The 23,213-nt window shown below is 50.4% G+C and overlaps 1 protein-coding gene across 1 annotated transcript; it reads right to left on the bottom strand.

The window, feature by feature from the left end:
- Window positions 1–2,353: 2,353 nt before the first annotated feature.
- On the bottom strand, window positions 2,354–16,705 carry LOC132435862 (calcium release-activated calcium channel protein 1). Its single transcript, XM_060027998.1, has 2 exons — window positions 16,255–16,705; window positions 2,354–3,358 (listed from the first exon to the last, which is right to left on the bottom strand). Exons 1-2 carry the CDS (start codon window positions 16,555–16,557, stop codon window positions 2,750–2,752), a joined length of 912 nt encoding a protein of 303 aa, XP_059883981.1. The 5' UTR covers window positions 16,558–16,705; the 3' UTR covers window positions 2,354–2,749.
- Between the last annotated feature and the right edge of the window lie 6,508 nt (window positions 16,706–23,213).

A 23,213-nucleotide genomic window follows, 5' to 3' on the forward strand; every position in this document is an offset into this window, starting at 1 on the left:
AGCCACTCAGTGCTAGGCCCAGCACTGACAGCTTTACACGGGTGCTCTCCCATGACCCTTCAACAACCTATGAGGTGTCCTGCTATTATTCGTGTCATTTTAGAGGAGGAAACTGAGGTTCAGGGAGGCTCACAAGTCACCAAACTAGAAAGTGACTGTGCTTAAACTTAGGCCTGTCTGCTCTTAAGGTGAGAACAGTGGCAGTGCGTATAGAAAACTACCATTTTTTCAGAAAAGGTAGGATGTGTACTTGTTTATGTATAAAATGTCTAGATGGGAACAAAATAAACTGGCAACAATGGTTGTCTCTGGGGAGAATTGGGAACCTGGGAACAGGGGAGGGACAGCAATTTTTCACTGCTGTGTTTGGAACCTATGAATGTATTATCTACCCAGGTCTCTGCAGAAGCAGGGAGGTGGGTATCTTAGGGGAAGGATGAAAGATGCCTAGGTTTTCTCTGGCGAGCAGTGGAGATTTTCACACAGGGGCACCTGCCCCACCCTACTCGGTCCCAGTCAGAGGGCCTTCTGGGGACAGGGGAGGGGTGGGTCCTGGTGTATATCATGCAGGACAGAGGCAAGCTGCAGTAGGATAAAGGGGTCCCCCTCCTCCACTCAGCCCACCAAGCTGCTGTGGCCATGTCCAAGTCTGCACAGAAGGACAAAAGCTTAAGGCCACACTTTCCCACAACCAACTCTCACTTCAGCCAGAGCACTTGTGTTTTTATAAAACCACTTTCTGTATCAGGTTTAGGGGACAGAATGAGCTGTCAAACACAAATGCCCTCTGGGGCCAGGTGAGTAACATATGAAGCTGGGCTGGTGTCATACAATAGGGAGTGGTGGGGACTGTGGCAAATACATCTCCTGGGTAAGAGGTAGCTGCAACTCAGCTCCTGTTCATTGTTGCTCTGCAAGAAGGCAGGCCCAGTAATGCTGCTGCTGGATCTTCCGATTTCTTAAGCAAAGCCAGAATCAGTCTACGTAAGATTTTTTGAGTGTCTAGGCTCTGAGCCAGATTTCCAGGCTCGAAAACATCCTCTTTGGACATCAATTTTTGTCATCTGCAAAATGGAGAAAAAATTCCTCCCAAAATGCATAACTGATCATACAGATGAGGAAATATCAGAGAAACAAGACAGAGGCAGCATTCTACAAAACCACTGGCTCACGCATAGCACAGGGAGATCAGCTCAGTGCTTTGTGACCGCCTGGAGGGGTGGGAGGGAGGGAGACGCAAGAGGGAAGAGATATGGGAACATATGTATATGTATAACTGATTCACTTTGTTATAAAACAGAAAGTAACACACCATTGTAAAGCAATTATACTCCAATAAAGATGTTAAAAAAAAAACAAAACACTGGCTCAGACTCTTCAAAAATGTTGATATTACAAAGGACAAAGAAAGGCTGTCCCAAATAAAAGGTGACTAAAGAGACATGACAACCCAATGCAGTGCATGATCCTGGATGGAAAAATCACTACAAGAAAGGACATGATTAGGACAAAGAGGGAAACTGAAAATGAATGTTGTTGTATTAGATAATAGTATCGCATCAATGTCAAATTTCCTGAATTTGATCATCGAATTGTGGTTCTGTAGAGGAATGTCCTTGGTTTAAGGAAGAAATCTGTAACTAATGCATATGGCTCAGGGAGAAAACATACTGTCATTCTCATTACTCACACTTTCAGTATTTGCAAATTTGCCTACTTGCTGAGGTCAAACAAGGTGACCCTCTGCCTTCTTTCAGCTCATGCTGTAAACAAGTATCCTTTTCACAGTCTATTTAATGCTACGCTTTTCACATTTTGGTGCTTTTTGTTGGTGATTTCACTACTTAAAATGGTCCCCAAGGGTAACAATGAAGTGCTGTCTAGTGTTCAGAGCACAGGAAGGCTGTGATGTGCCTTACGGAGAAAATGTGTGTTATGTAAGTTTCAGTCACAAGTGAGTGATAGTGCTGTTGTGATAGCAATAGCGTGTAAGTTCAATGTTATATGTAACATATATTAAGGCGTCTTTAAAAAGAAACACACAAAAAACAAGGCTGTGTATTGATTGGTTGACAAAAATGTTGTGACCAGAGGCTTGCAGGAACATAACCCCATATTTCTCTTAGGAGAAATACTAATTCAGTGTTCTGTGACTATAGAACAGAACCACTGCGAATAAGAATTGACTGTATATATATTTCAGTTACTCTTCATGGAACTTTTGGGGGTAGGTTTGAAATTTCCCAAAATGTTGAAAAAAATTTTTTTGTTTAGAGGCTCACCTATTGGGGCACCAGGAGAAATACCAGGCAGTCCAGACCCAACAAATACAGACACAAGAGGAGGTGTCCCTTATGAGTATATTTCTGCGTTCGCACACGCACACACACGCACACAATCGACACTGAACGGGGAGGGGGGTCAAGACGGAAAGGACAGGAGGCACCCAGGTGGCACTGGCACAGGGGAGGAGGAGGGACAAAGGGAGCGTTTGTCCCCTCTCTGGCTCCCACCGGTGGCTTCAGAACAGGAGGTGAACCTGGAGCTGGAAGAACAGGAAGTGCTTATTCTCTTAGAGGAAAGTTTCAAAGTGCAGTAATTTCTCTTTAAAAAAAAGCCTCTTCCCTCCACTCTCTGCCCCCTGACAAAAGCCCAGCCCCCTATACGGGCTGTCCTTGAGGCTGGGCCGGGACAAGGTCGTGGGGAAGGGCGTAAGGCCAAAGCTCCGAAGTGCCCAGCCCAGGAGGGCTTAGGCATAGTGGCTGCCGGGGGTCAGGGGGTGGTCCCCTCTGTGGTCCAGCTGGTCCTGCAGGCGGGCAAACTCGGCCAGCTCATTGAGCTCCTGGAACTGTCGGTCCGTCTTATGGCTGACCAGTGAGCGGTAGAAGTGGACAGCAAAGACGATAAAGATCAGGCCGAAGGGCACCATAATGGTGGTGGAGGCGATGGCGGCGGCCTGTCCTGGGGTGATGCCGCCGGTGCTGCTGCTGACGTTGGCGGCTGCGCCGCTGGCCGGGGGCTTGCTGGTGGGCCGCACCTGACCCGGCTGTTTCTTGAGAGGCAAGAACTTGACCCAGCAGAGCAGCACGACCTCAGCCAGGAAGAGCAGCGTGCCGATGACAGTGGAGAAGGCCCAGGCCAGCTCGATGTGGCGGTGCATGCGCTCGTGGGGCGACTCTTTGACCGAGTTGAGGTTGTGCACGTTGCTCACCGCCTCGATATTGGGCAGGATGCAGGTGCTGATCATGAGCGCAAACAGGTGCACGGCCACCAGCACCGTGGTGCAGGCACTGAAGGCGATGAGCAGCCCCGGCGGGTAGTCGTGGTCAGCGTCCAGCTGCACCTCCACCATCGCCACCTGGGGTGGGGGGGGAGGAAGAGGTGGGCTAAGTGACAGTATAGTCATGGCTCAGAAGCTCTCCTCCCATCAAGCTCTGGGACCCTGGGTAAGTCACTTAGCCTCTCTGAGCCTCAGTGTCCATATCTGTATAATGGGGATAATAAGACCCACCCACTTAGGGTTGAGAAGCGGCAGGAAGTACTGGTAGAGGGCGCAGGCTTGGAGCCCGGGCTGCCTGGATTTGAATCCCAGTTCTGCCACTCACGAGCTACGTGTCCTTGGGAAAGTCACTGAACCTCTCTGTGCCTCAACTCTCTTATTTGTAAGGTAGGGATATGGTATCAGTTAACAGGATTATTTTAACAATTAAATGAGAGCTCCTGGTAGATGGCAAACACCTCCCAAATAGTAATCATCACAAATGGTTAAAATGGTAAGTTTTATGTAAATTTCACTATGATAAAAAAGTTTACATGAATGAAAAAAGGCTCCCTTCCTGTTGGCACCACACTCCCAATTCCCAAGCAGAGGTTTCTTATTGAAAATTATTCTATTTTTTAAAATAAATTTATTTTATTTATTTTTGGCTGTGTTGGGTCTTCATTGCTGCGCACAGGCTTTCTCTAGTTGCAGAGAGCAGGGGCTACTCTTCATCGTGGTGCGTGGGCTTCTCATCGCAGTGGCTTCTCTTGTGGCCGAGCATGGGCTCTAGGCACGCGGGCTTCAGTAGTTGCAGCACGCGGGCTCAGTAGTTGTGGTACATGGGCTTAGTTGCTCCGCAGCATGTGGGATCTTTCCGGACCAGGGCTCGAACACGTGTCCCCTGCATTGGCAGGCAGATTCTTAACCACTGCGCCACCACGGAAGTCCCAAGCAGAGGTTTCCTCATGCCCTGCTCTGGGGACAAGGAGAGGGGTGGGGTGAAGGGATGAAGGCCCTCCCAGGTCATGCCTGGGCCCTTTCTGAGAACACAGTGCACCAACCAAGAAGGAATTAAGAGAGGCTTCCCAGAAGAGTTGGGCTCTGGCTGGGTGCTGCGGTGCAGTCGGCAAGCCCCAGGGCCATCTCCTCCTCCAGCCCCAGTGCTGGGCTCAGGGCCCCAGGGCTGATCCCCAGTTCCTGGAGACCTGTGGATCTGGGGTCACCAGGGGCATGCTCCAGGCCCGCCACCCACCTCCTGTCACCTGGGCCTTGCAAATCACCCCCATGTGAAGGATCCAGCTCATCAGATATGGGCCGGGAGAAGCGGGCAGTGGGCACACTGCCAGGGTCTGTCTGCAGAGGCTGGAGGGAGTGGGGAAGCAAGTGCCAATGACAACACCATTAAGGAGAATGACCCTTCATAAAGGGTTCGCTGTGTGTGCCAGGCTCAGAAGGGGGAGGCTTGATGCTGAAATGTACCCACGAGCCCCACACCTGCCCCGACCCCTCCTTACTCCGGGGGAGGGGGTGGGCTCCTTCCTTCCCAGCTTTCTTGTTTGTAAGGCCTGGCCCTGTTTGCTTTCATTTCTTGTACCTCCACAGCCTTCCTAGGCCTGGAAAGGCAGTGTAGGGCAGTGGTTAGGAGCACAGGCTCTGGAACCAGGTTGCCTGCTTTGAGCCCTGACTGCTCTGCCCTTTATTAGGCTGTGAGGCTCTGGCAAGTTCCTTTAAATTTCTGGGCCTAAGTTTCCTTATCTGTAAAAAACAGAATATTGGGGGACTTCCCTGGGGGTCCAGTGGGTAAGACTCCGCACTCCCAGTGCAGGGGGCCCAGGTTTGATCCCTTGTCAGGGAACTAGATCCCGCATGCCACAACTAAGACCTAGATCAGCCAAAATTAATCAATTAATTAATTAATAATTAAAAAATAGAAAATTGGGGGAATTCCCTGGCAGTCCAGTGGTTAGGACTAGGTGCTCTCACTGCCGGGGCCCAGGTTCAATCCCTAGTCGGGGAACTAAGATCCCACAAGTTGCGCGGTGTGGCCAAAAAAAAAAAAAAAGACTGGTACATCACTCAGAGTTGTGAGGACTGAGTTAATCCCACATTAAATACTCAGTGCCTGGCACAGAGTAAACCCTCAATAAAAGAGGCTTTACTATTATTATTGTTATTCAGTTTAAAAACCTCACCCTCAATCCCAGTGTCTCTATATGAAACCCGCTGGGTTTCTATCCTCCTGTCCAGCCTGAGAAAACCAAAGCCAAATTGGCAGCCCTGGGTTTTGGCTCCAGAAACACCCTTGCTTCCCTGGGTGACCTTGGTCAAGACCTTCCCTGTTGTCTCTGAAAAAGGAGGGTATGTGGCAAAATTAAGGTCGCTGTCTAGAGCTGATCTGGGGTTGGACACTTTGAGAATTTGGTGAAAATACTGGATACGCCTTAAGACAGCCAGGTATATACAGTCATATGACTTTGCAGACAATTTCAAAAGGAGTCACAGACTTCTGTCTTAGAATTCCCACAACTGATGATTGTATAAACTTTTCATCCCAGGAGTTTGTAAAATGTTTCAAGCCCATCTAAATCTGGGGCAGTGCCATGAGGATTCTGACCATTTTTAGGATCACTCACTGGTGGCCTAAGGCCAACGCTGAGATTGCTCAGCACACGCGGGTGAGGGATGCAGGGCACCCGGGCAGGCCACCAGGGCACGGCAGGTTAAGGGCTGCACCCCGGGCTCCCTGGTCTCTGTCCCCGGGCCTGACCACACTGGAGAAGGGGGGCACCTCCGGCAGGGCGTACCTCCTGCCACGTTCCCCCCTCCCCAGCACTTCCTCTTCCTGTTTTGGCCTGCTGCCCCGGAACCTGAAACCGGAGAAGGGACCAGCAGGAGAGTCTGTTGCTTGACTGCCTCAGGTCCACTGGCTACTAATTCACTCACCTGAAATGTCCAGACCCATTAGGTGCATCAGGCCCTGAGCTGGTTGCTGGGGGTCTATACGGCGGCAGGGGCAGGGGGAACGACACACACATATACAGGTATATGTTCTCTTAAGCCTGGTATCTCTACCTCTACAGAGCCTTTAGGAGTGAACTGGCTCCTCCACTTACAAAGCTGGTAACCTCTCTATGCCACAGGTTCTACATCTATAAAATAGGGGCTGTTATGAGGGTTCAACAGATTAATGAATACAAAGCCCTTAGCACAAGATCTGTCATATATATATATATATATATATATATATATATGCTTAATAAAGTGTCAATGATTACTAGCAACATTATTATTACTTTTTTACAAACGAGGAAACTGAGGCTCTGTGCAAAGGGGGTAATACCATTTTCCTCACACCTGCTACTACAGACCGAATGTCTGCAAACCCTCTAAATTCATATTTTAAATCCTAACCCCCAAGGTGATGGTGTGAGGAGGTAGGGCCTTTGGGGGTGATTATGTCTTGGGGGTGGTGCCCTAGTGCCCTTACAGGAGAGTTGCCCCCAGCAGAGACCCCCTCACCACTCCTGCCAGGTGAGGACAGTAGTCAGTGTCTATGAACCCGGAAGCCAGCCCCTCACCAGACACTGAATCTGCTGGCACCTTGATCTTGGACTTCTAGTCTCCAGAACTGTGAGAAATAAACATCTGTTGTTTATAAGCCACCCAGCTTGTGGTATTCTGTTATAGCAGCCCAGACAGACTAAGACAATCACTGAGGGGATTAAATGAGGTCTTGACAGGGGTTTAACAAAGGGCCAGCCCCCAGAAGGTACTCAATAACTCTTAGTTAAAAAGAAAAACGCGGGGCTTAAAGTGGAAGACAAACAGCCCCTGCACGCCCTCAGCTGAGGCTGCTGGGAGCTGACCCTGTGTGCCCGTGTTCTGTTCCCTGGGGAGGGTGAGGGGCTCAGACCCCCCCACTCTGGGCCTGGCCTGCTCCAGCTCCAAACCCTCGGTACAAGGAGAATGCGTGCCCCACGGCACAGCTGGCCAGATGGCCACCTTGGCAGGACAGGGAACACCTTGCCGGACCCTCAGGCTCTAGAGCCGTACACACAGCTGTTGGGACACACCTGGCCTGGGGACACCAGAATTTCCCCCGAGGTCTTGGGCTGGTGGGGAGCCTGGGCAGCTCAGCCTGTGACGCTGGGCCTTCTGAGGAGAAGGGGCCTTGCCGTGCTCCAGAAGAAACCCCATCATCCTCGCCGGACCCTACAGTTCCTGGAACTTGGAGCACGCTGGCGGGCTGTGTGTGCCGTTCCCACATTGGGGACCAAGCTCAGTGTCCTGGGGCTGCGTGAACGAATGGCTGGCACAAATCATGGCTCCTGAGGAAAACTGTTCACAGGAATAAAAACTACTGCTTTTTTCAGAATGCGTCCCACTTTGGAAATCTCCCCAAGGGCAGGGAGGGTAAAGCCAGGGGGGGCCTCTCGGAATCTGGCAGGCAACTCCCAGGGCCCCAGCTGAGTCCCAGAGAGATCAGATCAGATTGCAAGCAGCTTCGCAAGGTAAATATAGCCAGAGTGCTGGGCCGTTAACCTAAAATAAACAGCTCCCAGCCAGCCACAGGCCTGCTTAAACCTGGCCATATGGGTCCTAAAGGGTGAGGAAGGGCGAGGGACGGCCAGCCCCACCTCACTCTGGTCCGCGGACCTCTGACACCACCACCCCGCCACGGGGACACCAAACCTCAAGCACGAGCCAAGAAGAGGCTCCTGAGAAGGGCAGGGCCTGGCTGGCCTCGCTGGGTGTCTGCCCACCACGCCCGGATGCCAACCACTCTTCTCACTCCTGTTGGGCTCCATGGAGACCCCTGCCACCTGGCGCCGAGGCCAGGCCCTTCCAAGGCAGCCTTCCCATGCCTGGCCTGACCCGGGCGCCCAACAGCTGGAAGACACAACTCTCCTTTCCCAAGCCTGGGCTTCTCCTGTTCACTGGAGCCGCCATGCCACAGTCACCCTGGGTCACCGAGCGCTGCCTGAGCCTGCTGGCCCCCCCTCCGATGCAAACTATCTATTAAGAGAGGATTGAGGGCTCATCCAGTAATTTACAAACTCTTTTGACCACCATCGACCAGTATTCCAAAGGTTTCCCTAAATAGACACACACCCATTTATAACAGAAACAAGTTTCCCCAAACAATAATTACCCTGAAAGCGTGCTAACCCAGCCTCCTCTTACACGTGACGCATGCTGCTGCTTTCTGTTTCATTCCACTCTTATTCCAAAAAAAGAACACACAAAAAACCTGCTGGTTGCGAATCAATGTCACAAGCCACTAACAGGTTGAACCTGCAGGTTGGGGGGAGGGGGTAGAGAACAGGCCTAGCCTTTCTCTTCATCTGGCTAATTTTGACGTCCTCAGGTTTTTACCTTCCAAGTCACCCCTGTTCCATGGCCTCCCAGGTGAGGACAGGGCCATTCATTCGTTCATGGACTATTTTTTTTTTGTGGCTGCGCTGCGCGGCTTAAGGGATCTTAGTTCCTCAACCAGGGATTGAACCCCTGTCCTCAGGAGTGAAAGTGCAGAGTCCTAACCACTGGACCGCCAGAGAATTACCCTCATGGACAACTTTCATTGAGAATTTACTATGTGCCTTAAGGATCTTGTGGCTCCGCTGGAGAAAAAGCAGGAAGACAGCAGAATCCCTGCCCCAGGGAGGATGACAGGTACTAAACGTTTAGGCAAGTATTTTCAGACGGTGGTAAGTGTCCCTCCACCAACTCTCCTCCACCGCTACGCTTGCCAAACACGTTCTGAAGATGTAATGACACGTCTGGTTTCCTCCACTCTACTTCCCTGTTTCTCTAGCTTCCAGCACTGGGCCTTGTCCCTCTAGGGGCCTCACTAAACGAATATTAAAGGCAAGACTTGACCTTTGGGTATTTCAGCCCAGGGTTTCTAAAGTGTCCAAAGACAATCCTATGTAATCCATCGGAAACCCTAAGAACTCTCATGACATTCCTTTTTCAGCTCATCCTTTCAACTTTTCAATGTTTTTTGTTTTTTGTTTTTTTTTTGCGGTATGCGGGCCTCTCACTGCTGTGGCCTCTCCCCTTGCGGTACGCACAGGCTCCGGACGCGCAGGCTCAGCGGCCATGGCTCACGGGCCCAGCCGCTCCGCGGCACGTGGGATCCTCCTGGACCGGGGCACGAACCCGTGTCCCCTACATCAGCAGGCGGACTCTCAATCACTGTGCCACCAGGGAAGCCCTCAATGTTGTATTTTTATGTACTTTTTTGTTGTTGTTTTGATTTGTCTTTATGTACTTTTTTTTTTTTTTTAAATTTCTGGCCACACAATCTTAGTTCCCCAACCAAGGACTGAACCCGCGTCCCTGCAGTGGAAGTGTGGAGTCTTAACCACTGGACCGCCAGGGAAGTCCCCTATGTACCTTTTAATACTTATGTTTTATTAGCACACACTTCATTCATTACCATACATATACGTATACCTATACACATAGGGTGCATACACATGTATACAAATACTGAGCCTAGTGTTGACAATATTTTGAGCGGGGTGTGCACTCAAAAAGTTTGGAGACCACTTAAATCAGGGGTCGCCAAACTGGCCTTCAATGTACTTCTTTGCAAATAAAGTTTTACTGGCACACAGCCATGCCCACTCATTTATCTAAGGTCTGTGGCTGCTTTTGAGCTAAAATAGCAGAATTGAGTACAGGTTTCCCCCTATAATGTACCTCTGAAACCTTCTGTAAGGTGAAATGGCCTAAAGGGATGGAGCAATTACCTTAGGAGACAACTTACTAACAGATGCACAAATAAACCGGGATTAAAGCACAGAGGCTAAAAGACACAGCTCAAAGCTCTGGCGACCTGATGCCGAGATGCTGAGTGCGGTTCCGGGGAAGGGAGTTTGGTGGTGCCAGTCTCACCCCTTGGGGTGCGGCTGCCTCTATAACGGCTCACTGCAAATGCTGTTTTCGCTTTTTACCTTTCTTTGGTAAAAGTAAAAATTCTCTTTGGGTTTCTTTCAGGTTAGTGAAAACAGGTACTAACGTAGGTCTTTCGTAAAAGCGAGGTGGTGTAAAGCGAACTTTCGAAAAGTAGGGGACACCTGTAGTTATCACTGAGACTGTGTGGCCTGCAAAGCTGAAAATATTTACTTTATAGAAAAAGTTGGTCCGTTCCTGGGTTAGACCAATGCTCCCAAGAAGGGCTGTCAAACCACAGTCCCAGAAGATTCTCCTCTGAAGAGTTTGTGGTTCCATCCGTTTTCTTTTTGTTTTTTTTGGCCATACCGCACAGCTTGCGGGATCTTAGCTCCCCGACCAGGAATTGAACCCATGCCTTTGGCAGTGAAAGCATGGAGTCCTAACCACTGGACTGCCAGGGAATTCCCGTGTTTCTATCAGCTTAAGGCATCCCTTCTGGGGAGCATATTCAAGGCCTCCCAGAAGAAGTTCCACCAGAGAGAAACTTGCTCTTGTTTAAACTTTCTCAGTTTCATTTCTCCAGGGAATCGCCTTCCCAACATTGATTACCACAGTGCCACCTTGGGAAGCCCTAGAGCTCTCCTTCATCAGCCCTGGATCCAGCAGAAATCAGCAGAGCTCAACAGAGACCCTGGCTGAAAATTCCAGACACGTGCCACAGGCACTTGTGAAGTTTTCCAAAAGGCTTCTCAGCTAGGCAGGGAGTGCCTTCCCCTTGGGACATTCAGCAAAGTTCCATTTGTACATGGCCCAGAGTGCAGAACTGCACATCTGGAAGACTTCAAAGGCCCAGTTTTCAACTAACAGCAAGGGACACGGTGAGAGGGTGGTTGAGTAGAAAAGACTCCAAGTCAGAGGGACTGGGGCTTGAAATCTACTAGCTGGGTGATCAGAACCTCTGTAAGCCTCTGCGGAGGTGACAGTACATATGTTTAAGAGCTGTTCTGAGGATTAAGTAAGAATGAAAGAAAAGGATCCAGGCTCTTGCCTGGTGTTCAGTAAATAGTAACATCTTCAACATTATTCAAGAATTCATCATGGAACTCCTCTGCTCCAAAACCTTCCATGGCTCCCCATTGCCGATACCAGAGTTCAAACGTCCCAAACAGCAAGTCAAGGCCCTGCACCATCTAGTCTGGCTAGATTCATCTTCCTCTACTATCCCCAACACACCCTCAACTCCAGCCACACCACACTCTCTGCCTTTTCCTGGAGACCCTATAATTCCTCACCTTAGTAACTGTGCTCCTAATACTTCCTCTGACAAAGGGTTCTTCCCTAAGCCCTAACTCTACCACCCTCAAGGCTAGGCTGGAATCACATTCTTCTAAACCATTTAACCCTTATAAAAGAAGCCCTGGGAATTCCCTGGTGGGCCAGTGGTTAAGGTTCAGTGCTTTCACTGTCGTGGGCCCGGATGCAATTCCTGGTGGGGAAACTAGGATCCCACATGCCACAGCATGGCCAAAAAAAAAAAAAGCAGTCCCAACATCATGGGAACAAGGGTGAGAGAGTTTCCGTTGTACCTGGGCCAGGTACTTTTCTAAGTGCTTTGCAAATACAAATGAATCCTCACACCAAGCCTACGAGGGTGGTATTACTATTACCCCCATTTTACAGAAGAGGAGGCTGAGGCCCAGAGACATTAAGCAATTTCCCCAGGATCTCACAGTTATAAGTGGTAGAGCCGGGGTTTGAACCCAAGCTGTCTGGCTCCAGAGTCCCGGTTCTTACTCTGCTCTACAATACGCGAGCCTCCCAGCTCTGTCCTCCCACCACTCTCTCTGGTGCTTCCTCTCCCGTAGCAGTGGGGCCACACCACAGTCACAGGGCCCCACAGCTTACCAGCCAGGTAACCTCGGACAAGTCATTCACTGCGGAACCACACCTACCCTCACTCCCCAGGCTGTGAAAATCACAAGAGATAGTACAAGGAGCATACTTAGTACAACGTCTAGCCTATTCCAAGAGCCCAATCGACAATGGCAATGATTACCATGAGTAAAGAGCACCAGGACTTCCCTGGTGGGGCAGTGGTTAAGAATCCGCCTGCCAATGCAGGGGACAGGGGTTCGAGCCCTGGTCCGGGAAGATCCCACATGCCGCAAAACAACTAAGCCTGTGTGCCACAACTACTGAGCCTGTACTCTAGAGCCCAAGAGCCACAACTACTGAGCCCACGTGCTGCAACTACTGAAGCCCGCGTGCCTAGAGCCCGTGCTCCGCAACAAGAGAAGCCACCGCAATGAGAAGCCAGTGCACCGCAATGAAGAGTAGGCCCCGCTCGCTGCAGCTAGAGAAAAGCCCGCGCGCAGCAACGAAGACCCAATGCAGCCAAAAATAAAATAAATAAAATAAAATAAAGAATCTGCCTTCCAAAGCAGGCGACGTGGGTTCGATCCCTGGTTGGGGAACTAAGATCCTACATGCCATGAGGCAACTAAGCCCACACACCAAAACTACTGAGCACGTGGGCCACAACTAGAGAGAAGCCCGCACGCCGCAGTGGAGGATGCCACGAACCGCAACTAAGACCCGATGCAGCAAAAATAAAATAAATAAATAAATAAATATTAAAAAAGAAAAAAAGTAATGAGCACCATGAGTAATTTGTTCCTCATCTCCACGCCCCCTGAACTCGGAACGTGTCACAGAGGCTCAATAATGCCTTATGATTTGAGCCCTTCCTTCCAACTCATTTTCAGAGAAATTCCAAGCAGCTTCTGAACCCACTCTGGAACCTGGGAACAAAAGGGTGCTGGCAGGTGGAGAACTTGAGGAGGCAGATAATCCAAAAATAATTGATCCCAGGTCACAGAAAGCATTTTGTTTACCCTTCCCAATTATCTACTGCTTAGGCTAACGTTACAGGCTGCCCTTCCCAGCACACCACGATGGCTACGTGTGCTCACCGCGGCCCCAAGGGGACAGGGTCAGGCCGAGGCTGGCTGCCTCTTGCTGAGAGGTAAACTGAGGCACAGACGGCTCGAGTCATGGCACCCTCGGCTCAAGGAGCACTTGCAGGCTGCTGATCATGTGCTACATCCAGGGCCCCTGGTTTTAAGAGTCTGGGTGCTGAGCCCAGACAAGTTCTTCCGTTTCTGGAAATGCCATCAGGAACGGGAATCTTGTCTGAAGATAATTCCTCAATCCTTCGTGGGCCATCGGACCTTGTAATGACTCCGCATGCAAGTCCACGGGAGAACAGAATATGTGCCTCCTTTGCACACATGAGAAAACTGGCCCCGAAGAGTAAAGCCGCTGTCTGAGGTCCCACGGCCTCAGGGCACCTGGCCAGGCCCTTCCACTCATGAACGGGGAGTCTCTCCATCCCCTCCAGGCTCTTGGGAGACCCTCCCTCAATCTCACCTTGTGCGCAGGTGAGTCTGGCATCCTCACCAACTCTCCCACCCTTGGAAATCAAAGGTCACGTCATGTCACTTCTTCTGGTGTTCCAGGTCTCTAGGAAGGAAGCCCTCTGGGGGCAGGAAGTTGGTTGTGCTGACTCACAGGCCAAGGGAGAGTAGTCCAGGAAACCTGCTCACTCTAGTTTCCATGGCGCTTGGCTGTGTGGCACCCCTTCCTCTCCAAGTATCCTTCACGAGGCTGGGTGGCTTTGGTGGGATCGGGATGCGGGCAGACCCGCCCTGCTGAGCACCCGCTCTCCACCCTAACGCCATCTCTTCCACTCATTTCCAGACTCATGGCAAATGCACTCTCTTGTAACTGCTTCCCCAGAACAGAGGCTGGTTATAGGGTTTAGCCTTCCCGGCTGGCAGAATTTTGGGGATTTCATCAGTGGAGCCAGGAAGCCTTCTCCACCCTGACTGGGTAAAATAAAGGTCCCCAAGAAACAGCCTGGGTGAGTCAAGGCCCACCAAGTGCCTCTGGCCACCCCTGCTGCCTGACTTCCCCACACTGTTTTTAGCAAGAGGAAGAGGGAGATGACATCTGATTAGGAGGCCCGGCTTCTAAGACACGATTCAAGAAGGCAGGAAAGCGTCACCCTTACTTCTCCTGGAGTGGGAAGGGGCCTGGGCAGCTGTGAATTTATGATCCCAAGAAAAAGAGGAATAGGCAGGGCTTCCCTAGTGGCGCAGTGGTTGAGAGTCCGCCTGCCGATGAAGGGGACGCGGGTTCGTGCCCCGGTCCGGGAGGATCCCACATGCCGCTGAGCGGCTGGGCCCGTGAGCCATGGCCGCTGAGCCTGCGCGTCCGGAGCCTGTGCTCCACAACGGGAGAGGCCACAACAGTGAGAGGCCCGCGTACAGCAAAAAAAAAAAAAAAAAAAAAAAAAAAAAGAAAAAGAAAACAGAGGAATATAAGCATCCCACCATCTGAAACCCAGAGAGCTGCTGTGAAGAGCCGACACCCACCCCCTAACTGTAACATTTTATTTTGCTTAAGAGAAGTTTTTCTGCTCTATTTCTCGTTCCCTACAAGGCCTGGTCCTAACAGGTCCCTGGCAGGACATGGCTCAAAGCTCCATACACCACAAATGGTACAAGTGTCCAAGAGAGTTCTGGATGTCAGCCGTCCTGGGTTCAAATCCCGCTCCAGCAGTGAGCTGTGTGGCCTTGGGAAAGTCCCATGAAAAAACTACCTCAAAGAGTGGTCGAGGACTTAGTGCATAAGTTAGGGAACCTACACAGTGCCAAGCACCTAGTGGGTGCTTGGTAAGTGTCAGCTATTCCTAGGACTTGGGGCTGATAGGACAGCACCCCTTCATACAGACCTAAATTAAAAGCTAGAGTGACACTTCTTACAAACACACACATTCTCTCCTCCCCTCTCAAAGGCTTCCTCGATTAAATTCTGAAAGTCAGAGAAACTCAGTAGCAGCCTTCATTCACCAATTCAGAAACCGAGGCCCACATAGGGATTAGTCTGAGGGCGCACAGGCAGCAAGTGGCAGAGCCGGGAGAGCTCTTTCCCAACCTCAATCACCTGGCCTTTCCACCGTGGCCCCAGGGTGCTCTGGGACTGCTAAGGGCTTCTAAAAAGTTCTTGCTCCCGTGCATCGCCCACTAGTTTGAGGAGCACAGGGAGAGTGCCAGACACGCTCCTTTCCCAAGAAAACACGAAGGGTGCAGCCACCCCTCCCTCAAGGCCAGGGAATTACCTCACTCACTGGTGAGGCAAGAGTGCTCTGGGCTAAAAACCTTGGGGGAGGGGGAGCAGACCCCATTCATGCAGGCTGAGGTCACTGAAAGTGATTATCAGGGCTTGTTCTGTAGCTCCCTGCCCTGGGAGACTCCAAGATCCCCAGCATGAAGGCATCCTCGGGGCCACTTCTCAGCCCAACTTGCAGCCTCACCTACCCTACTCCCCAGAGGCTGGTTCTCACTCCGACCCAGCCCGAATGGGGAGCAGAAACTAAGTCCACCAGCTACATCAAGAAAGAGCCCATTCAACGGGAACATGTCCCATGCTGCTCCCCCACACCCAGTGACTCACTGGCAAGTTTCTGGAGAAGAAACTGAGGTGGGGAGCGGTTGTCAAACCCCCAGGCTGAGGCCTCGGAAAATGCCATAGGAGACAGGGTGTCGGGAAATCCCCTCTACCAGGTAATAAAAGAACCTGGCCTCAAGTGTGGGGGAACTAGGGAGACGCCTCAGGAGTCCTTTACCTCCCAACCTCCTGATACCTGCTTCCAAAGAGATCAGTCCACGTTATGTCTTTCCTTTCCCCCTGAACATCTGTGGGAATGTCTTCTTACAGATCTACGTCGAGGATCCTGCTGTTTCTCCCTCCTTGCTGCATCAAGCTTGCCCATCTGAAGGTATCTGAGCCCCCCAACCCTGGACATGTGTATGATACCGTCTCCCACATCGGGTGTCACGTGTCGCCCACCTCTCATGTCCAGCACCTCTGGACCCCTCCCGCGTCCACGACAGCTTTCTCCCAGCTCTTCCCTTCACCCCCAGCCCGCCTGGCCCGCCCAGCCAGCTCCCCTGTGGGCCCCGTCAAGTCTGCGGGTGACAGTGGCCAGACCTGAAAGGGGGCAGGGCACGGCGGCCCGAGCTCACCATGGCGAAGCCGGAGAGCAGAGCCGAAGTCCGGCTGGAGGCTTTGAGCTTGGCGCGGCTCAAGTAGAGCTTGCGCCAGGACAGCGCCTGCATGGAGTGCTCGTTTAGGCTCATCACCTCCGAGTAACTCTGGCCGATCCAGTCCGGGTAGGTCACGGCGGGCGGCGGGGGCGACGGCGACCCCGGGGGCTCCCCGTCCCCGCTGCGCCGGCGGCTCCGGCGGCTGCCGCTGGTAGTGTTGCCGCAGCTGAGGGGAAGCTCAGGGCTGTTGCTGCTCGGGGGCGGGGCGGGCTCCGGATGCATGGAGCACGCTGAAAAGGCGCGGGCCGGCCCAGGCGCCTGCGAAGGCAGCGGCCCCCACCACCCCCCGCACCTCCGCCTCCGCCTCCGGCTGAGGCAGCCGCCGCCTGGGCCCCTGCGCGGGTCCGGCCTGACCCGGCCGGCCGCTAAAGACGAGAAGGTCGAGGAAGCGACTACAGCACAAGCTCGCAAGCCCGCCACGCCGCTTGCAAAAGCCCGGGTCTGCAGAGACGAAAGCCTGCGCGCGAGGCAGCGTCCCGGATCCCTGGGCCCCGGACCCCCGGCGCGCACCACGATTGGCCGCCGCCGCGGGCTGATTTGCATGCTCCCCGCCCACGAGGGGGTGGGCGTGGCCTGCACGAGTCAGGTGACTCGTTCCATCGGACGGTACCGCCCACAGTCCCTGGCCCCGCGCCGTCAGCGTCCGCGCCTCTTCCTGGAAGTGCCCCAGCGCCCGGGCCTCACGGCTCTCCTGCTGCCGGCGCCTCACATCTCCACAGCTGCTCCAGTGGCCCTTCTTCCAGAGCTCGGACTCCTGGGTCGCGCCACCTGAAGTCACCTCTGGGCGCCTCCTGAAGCCCGTTTCCCCCTTGGAACAAGGTGACTCAAGGTCTGCAGAAAAAAAGCAGACTGTGATCTGGAGTTCATTCATTCTCTATTTATTGAGCACCTGCTGGGTGCCAACACTGTTCTGGGCACTGAGGGTAGGGTGGTGAACAAAATGGACAAAATCCCCTGCCTTCGTGGAGCTTACTTTCTAGTGGCGGAGACACGCAAACACCGAGGAGTAAATTATAATAGTTTAGAAAGTGATACATGTATAGAAAAAAATAAAGCAGGGAAAGGGGGCACTGGTAGTGCGGGGGCTGCAATTTTAATTGAAAATGCTCTGGACAAGGTGTTTTGTTGTTGTTGTTGTTTTAGGGCAGGGATTTTTTTTGTCTGTTTTGTCCAACTCATTCACTTACAGTTCACTGTCTTCTGAAACAAGCCGGGGTGCAGGATCATAAACCCATTCAGTAAGTTTACTGCGCGCCTATCAAACGCTAGGCTGAGGGATTCCAAGAAAATGGTAACTTTCATGGAATCTTATAGTTTAGTGAAGAGAACAGGCAAACAACAAACAAAATAAGTTCACATCTTTCTGACTTGGTCACTTTTGAGCTGAGACCCGAACCAGCAGTGCAAAGAAGCAGGGACTTGCTTTCCAGGGGTGGAAGGGAACAGCAGATGCAAAGACGCTGAAGCAACGATATCTGCCCGTTGGATCATTAGGAGGCCAGTTAAGCTGCAGAATACTGGAGGGCAGAGGGGCAGTGGGGGTAGAGTAGTGAGCTAAGAACTGTTCCCTAGGGTATCGACTCCAGGAGGGCAGGGACCTTCACTGTCGGTTTCACAACTCTACCCCCAGCATCTAGAGTTATTGCTTGGCACACTGCTCAGTAAATATCTGTTGAATGAATAAGTGCGGGAGAGAAAGGAATGAGTGAAACTCATAATTAGCCCAGAGTCAAGTCACAAGCATGCGGCATTCCAGGTCAGCTATGTGAAATTTAACTCTTGTCACCACTAGAGGGCGCCCCTCCACTCACCCACATTATGGGCTAAAACTGAAGGCCCCCTCCTCCCAAAAGTCTCTGGGATTCTCCCAGAGACCTTTGTTTTTATGAGACCGGGAAACTTGGAATTTTAAATCTCACCCCATTGGGCTTGTTTCTTTGGTGGCCTTTGTACTTGTTACCTCTTTCACTTACCATCTGTGTCTCAGCTCAAATATCACCTCCAAAGAGAGACCTTCCTTCTCTGTTTAAAGTTGCCCCCGTTTCATGTTCTGTCCCCTCGCCCTGTTTTATTTCCCTTATAGTTCTGATCACTACAGTATCTGAAATCACTTAATTTATGTACTGACCTGTTTGGCTGTACTCTCCTCCCTCCGCCCCCGTCCCGGCTCCCCCAGGAGATGAGTGTCTGAGAGCAAAGTTCCCCTCTGTTTAAATTACTTCCTTATCACCCAGGGCCTCTCACAGGATATGGCGCACCGGAGATTCCCAATAGGAACAGGTTCAATGAAAAAGATAATGAAATGTCCTTGGTTCTAAGAGCCCCCCAACTCAGAATTGGGTACACACAACGTTTTGAGGGCCCATGGGGGCTGAGGGAGGCTAGCAGGTCTGGAAGGGAAGAGCCTGGAAGCTGGGAGGAAAGATTGGGTGATTAAGGAGGAACAAAAGAGGTGGGAGTGGCAGCTCAGCAGGGGGCTTTGGGGTGGGGATGGGGCCAGGTTCCTTTCTCAAGATCCTACATCATACCCCTCCCACTCTCCTAATTCTGTGCGGTTTGAGACCTACCATGTGCACAGAGCAAAAGAAAAGAAAAACAAAAATACTATCAAGACTTGGGTTGGTGGCTTGGGAGAGGGGTGAGCATCTGGGCAATTCCTGTTTCCTGCTCTAGGGTCCTAGAGCCCTGAAGGGCCAGTGGTTAATAACTTTTCCCCACTATTGTTAGAGCTAGTCGCGCCGTGAGATACACCTACCCCATTCCTAGCCCCTACTTAACAGAAACTGAGGCCCCAGAGAGAAAGCACCTTCCCAAAGAACACCAAACAAGCCAGTGGAGAATGAGCCTTGGAACCCCAGCTACCCATCCCAGCAGTGCCTCCAAGCACCATGTATGGGTCCCCTTAGTGGCTAGAGGGTGTGTGCTCTCAGCCTTTTGGGGTTTGTATTTGAAAAAGCCAAATAGAAATTTTCAATCAACTCTGTGTATGAGGGTATAGAGATCCAGCTGAAGGGACTGCTGCAAACTGCTTCACCACTGTGGCCAGTGGGCACAGCCTGGGGCTGACCAAAGATGGCAGGAGCTGCCTTGGGAGGTAGCAAGCTCCCTATCACATGGGGTAAACAAAATATTTAGCACTTAAGTAGTACTTATGAATGACAGGCACTATTCCAAGTTCTTTATTAGTAAATAATTTATATACTTATTTTAAATAAATATATAAAATATATTAATACAATAGAATAATTGCTACATTTATTAAATACATTGTTATGTTAATATATCTATATTATCTTGTATTAAATATGTTAAATTATTTTGTTGTTTATTATTATTTTATTGTATTGAATATATTATATTGAACTCGAGAATTCCTTACAACAACCTGTTGTATTAATATCACCATTTGAAAAAATTGAAGTGTAGTCGATTTACAATATTGTGTTAGCTTCAGGTGTATATCACCATTTTGCTGATGAGAAAAATGCACAGAGAGCCAGTAAGTAGTAGTACAGGACATTAAACCCAGTTGGTGGGTCTCCAGAGTCTGGGGCTCAACTACCACCAAAGTCACCCCTACCCCTGCATCAGAATCTCCAGAGGTATTTTTTTAAATGCAAGTTACTAAAACCCACCAAAACAGTTTAGTTTTAGCAAGTTTTTTGGGTAAAGTTTGAGAAGCACCAAACTAGATGAGCTTTAGTTTTTAAGTACTTTTAGTCTTCTGCAGTGGTTAAGGTTGGCTGTTCCCTTGGCCACTCAGTTGCAGTGTGACCTTGGGCAAACTACTTAACCTCTCTGAGCAACCAATACCCTTAGCAAAAATAAAGACATCACAAATACCTATTCATGGACCCTGGACACCCAGAGTCTGGACACCCAGTCACCTTCCCGAGGCAGATTTTAGGAGGGGTAAATCTGATGCCCAGCTGAAGAGGAAATCCCTTGCCCGTTCCTGCCCAAAATGGCCTCAAAGAATTCCCCACTTTCAGTTTGAAAAGAGAGCATTCTGTCAGAGCCCATCATGGTTGCTTGCCTCTATTTCCTTCCCCCATCTCTGCCTCACCCTCTGATTGCTCTAGGTTTGAAACCCCTAAATTAATAATAATAAAAGAGCCATCATCTCATTTATTTATATTTATTTATTATTTTTGGCTGTGTTGGGTCTTTGTTGCTGCGCGTGGGCTTTCTCTAGTTGTGGCGAGCGGGGGCTACTCTTTGTTGCAGTGCGCGGACTTCTCACTGTGGTGGCTTCACTTGTTGTGGAGCACGGGGGCTTCAGTAGATGTGGTGCGTGGGCTCAAGTAGTTGTGGCTCGCGGGCTCTAGAGCGCAGGCTCAGTAGTTGTGGCGCACGGGCTTAGTTGCTCTGTGGCATGTGGGATCTTCGCGGACCAGGGCTCGAACCCGTGTCCCCTTATTGGCAGGCGGATTCTTAACCACTGCGCCACCAGGGAAGTCCAGAGCCATCATTTCTTGAGCTCGTGCCTTTATAGACCAGTGCCCTCCTTCTGTACCAGTTATTTCTAAGAGTTCAAAAGTTCTCCTTCTATGGAGCTGGTACAGGCCTCCCTGTGACTCCTTCTGTGTGTCACACAGAATGTGTGAAATCCCTCTGCTGCCCAGCCCTGGTGCCACCTCCACAGGATATCTGGAAGGCAGCATTAGTAAGTGATCCAGGGGCTTTCAGAGTCAAAGAATTGGGTGATGGAAGCAGGGGACTGGTTACAAGATTCAGAATTAGGGTTTGTGTTGATTTCAAAATGATTCTCTGTGCCTGAAGCTCAGAGACCATGTCCAGGGGAACCCCTGCCCTGCCTCCCTGCTCCCCATGCCCTGGGCTTTTAGGGCTCACTCTTCTCCCTGGTCAGAAGCCATTGCTGGGACTGTGTGTTTGTGCTCATGCCTTTTATGGTTAGTGCTTTTTCTGTCCTGGCTAAGAAATCTTTGCCAACCCCAAGGTCAGGGAGATATTCACCTATGTTTTAAAATTTTTAAATGTAGATTTTTAAAAAGCTTTAGAGGGACCTCCCTGGTGGTCCAGCAGTTAAGACTCTGCACTCCCAATGCAGGGGGCCCGGGATCAATCCCTAGTCAGGGAACTAGATCCCGTATGCCCTAGATCCCACATGCATGCATGCTGCAACTAAGACCCAGCACAGCCAAATAAATAAATTAATAATTTTAAAAAAGTTTTAAAAAGTATAAAGCTTTAGAGTTTTTCCTTGTATGTTTATGTTTACGATCCATCTCAAACTGATTTTTGAGTGGAGTAAAATTTCCCTATTGAAATGCATGGATCATTCTGTCAAAAATCAAGTGACAATACGTGAGGGTCTGTTTCTGGATTCTCTATTCTATTCCATTGCTCTATTTGCTAATATGCCAATATATACTTTCTTGATTACTCTAGCTTTAAAATGTGTTGAAGTCAAGTAGGTTAAGTCTTTCAACTTTGTCCTCCTTTTTCAAAATTGGTTTGGCTATACTAGGTACTTTACATCTCTCTCTATATTTTGGGGTAAAATGTTGGGATACATTTTGGAATACATACATGACTTGGGAATCATTGCATCTCTTAAAGGGGTGGGGTCTTCCTGGAAATCTAGCATCCTCCATTAGAAATACAGGTCCGGGAATTCCCTGGCAGTCCAGTGGTTAGGACTCTGCGCTTTCACTGCCATGGGCCTGGGTTCAATCCCTGGTCAGGGAACTAAGATCCCGCGAGCTGCGCAGAGCCGCCAAGAAAAAAAAAAAATAGGACCAACTAGGTCACACTGTAGAGACTGAGCACCTGGGTCAAGAAGGACTGTTATTAGTTAAATTGTGTCCCCCCCAGTACCTCGGAGCGCGATCTTATTTGGAAACAGGGTCTTTAGAGAGGTAACCAAGTTAAAATTAGTTCATTACAGTGAGCCCTAATCCAATATGACTAGTGTGCTCATAAAAAGGGGAGATTTGGACACACAGGCAGGCCCAGAGAGAAGATGATATGAAGAGACACAGGGAGAAGACGGCCATCCACAAGCCAAGGAGTGCCTGAGGCTTCCAGAAGCTGGGAGAGAGGCCTGGGTCAGAACTTGCCATGGAGCCTTCAGAGGGACCACAGCCCTGCTGATACCTTGATTTCAGACTTCTGGTCTCCCAAAGCATGAGACAATAAATTTCTGGTGTTCTTGGCCACCCAGTTTGTGGTACTTTGTTACAGCAGCCCTAGGAAGCTCATATACTTGCCCTAGAGTAAGTTGAGGTGGGATCTTCAGTCAGCCAAGGGACTTGAGTTCTAATAGGTTTATCAGGGAGTTGCAAGTGTGTTCAAGATGTCAGCAGAGATTAGAAAAAGACAAGCAGATTTTTGGAGCTGGGAGCTCCTCGAATCCCAGCTTTGTCAGTTTATAACTGTACCACTTTGGGCAAGCAACCCAACCTCTGTGAGACCCACCTGTCAAATGGGAATAGTAATTAATGGGGTTTGGCAGAAAGGGCTGCTATGAGTGTTCCACAAAAGAACATTTGTCTGGCACTGAGCACAATGCTCAATAAATGGTGGTTACTATTTTCCTTTTTGTGGGATGTGCTGTGCTCAAGGAGAGGGAATTGTTTCATTCCGAACCTGATGAATTGACTACTCTGTGAGTATTCACGAAAGGCAGAAAACCAGTGAGAATCCAACCAGGAAAAACAGATACTAGAATAGGGGAATTTATGCAAAGAATTGCTTCCTAGGTAATGGAAGAACCATGGAAGCACGCAAACAGGGGAGGGAGGGTAAAGAACCTACAGATTAGCGACAGCAGGAAGGCCAGTACCACCCCTGGGATTGGAGGGACCAAAGGAGGAGGTGGTGTTTCTGGTACCCAGGAAGGATTGAGGTCACCA

Source organism: Delphinus delphis, chromosome 13, assembly GCF_949987515.2.
Source record: "Delphinus delphis chromosome 13, mDelDel1.2, whole genome shotgun sequence".
NCBI lineage: Eukaryota > Metazoa > Chordata > Mammalia > Artiodactyla > Delphinidae > Delphinus > Delphinus delphis.

Bases quoted from the DNA above. Each gene is read 5' to 3' on its own strand.
- LOC132435862 (XM_060027998.1), bottom strand. From the start codon at position 16,557: ATGCATCCGGAGCCCGCCCCGCCCCCGAGCAGCAACAGCCCTGAGCTT. The intron at 3,359-16,254 runs GTGAGCTCGGGC...CCCCCACCCCAG, and splicing joins TGCTCTCCGGCTTCGCCATG to GTGGCGATGGTGGAGGTGCA.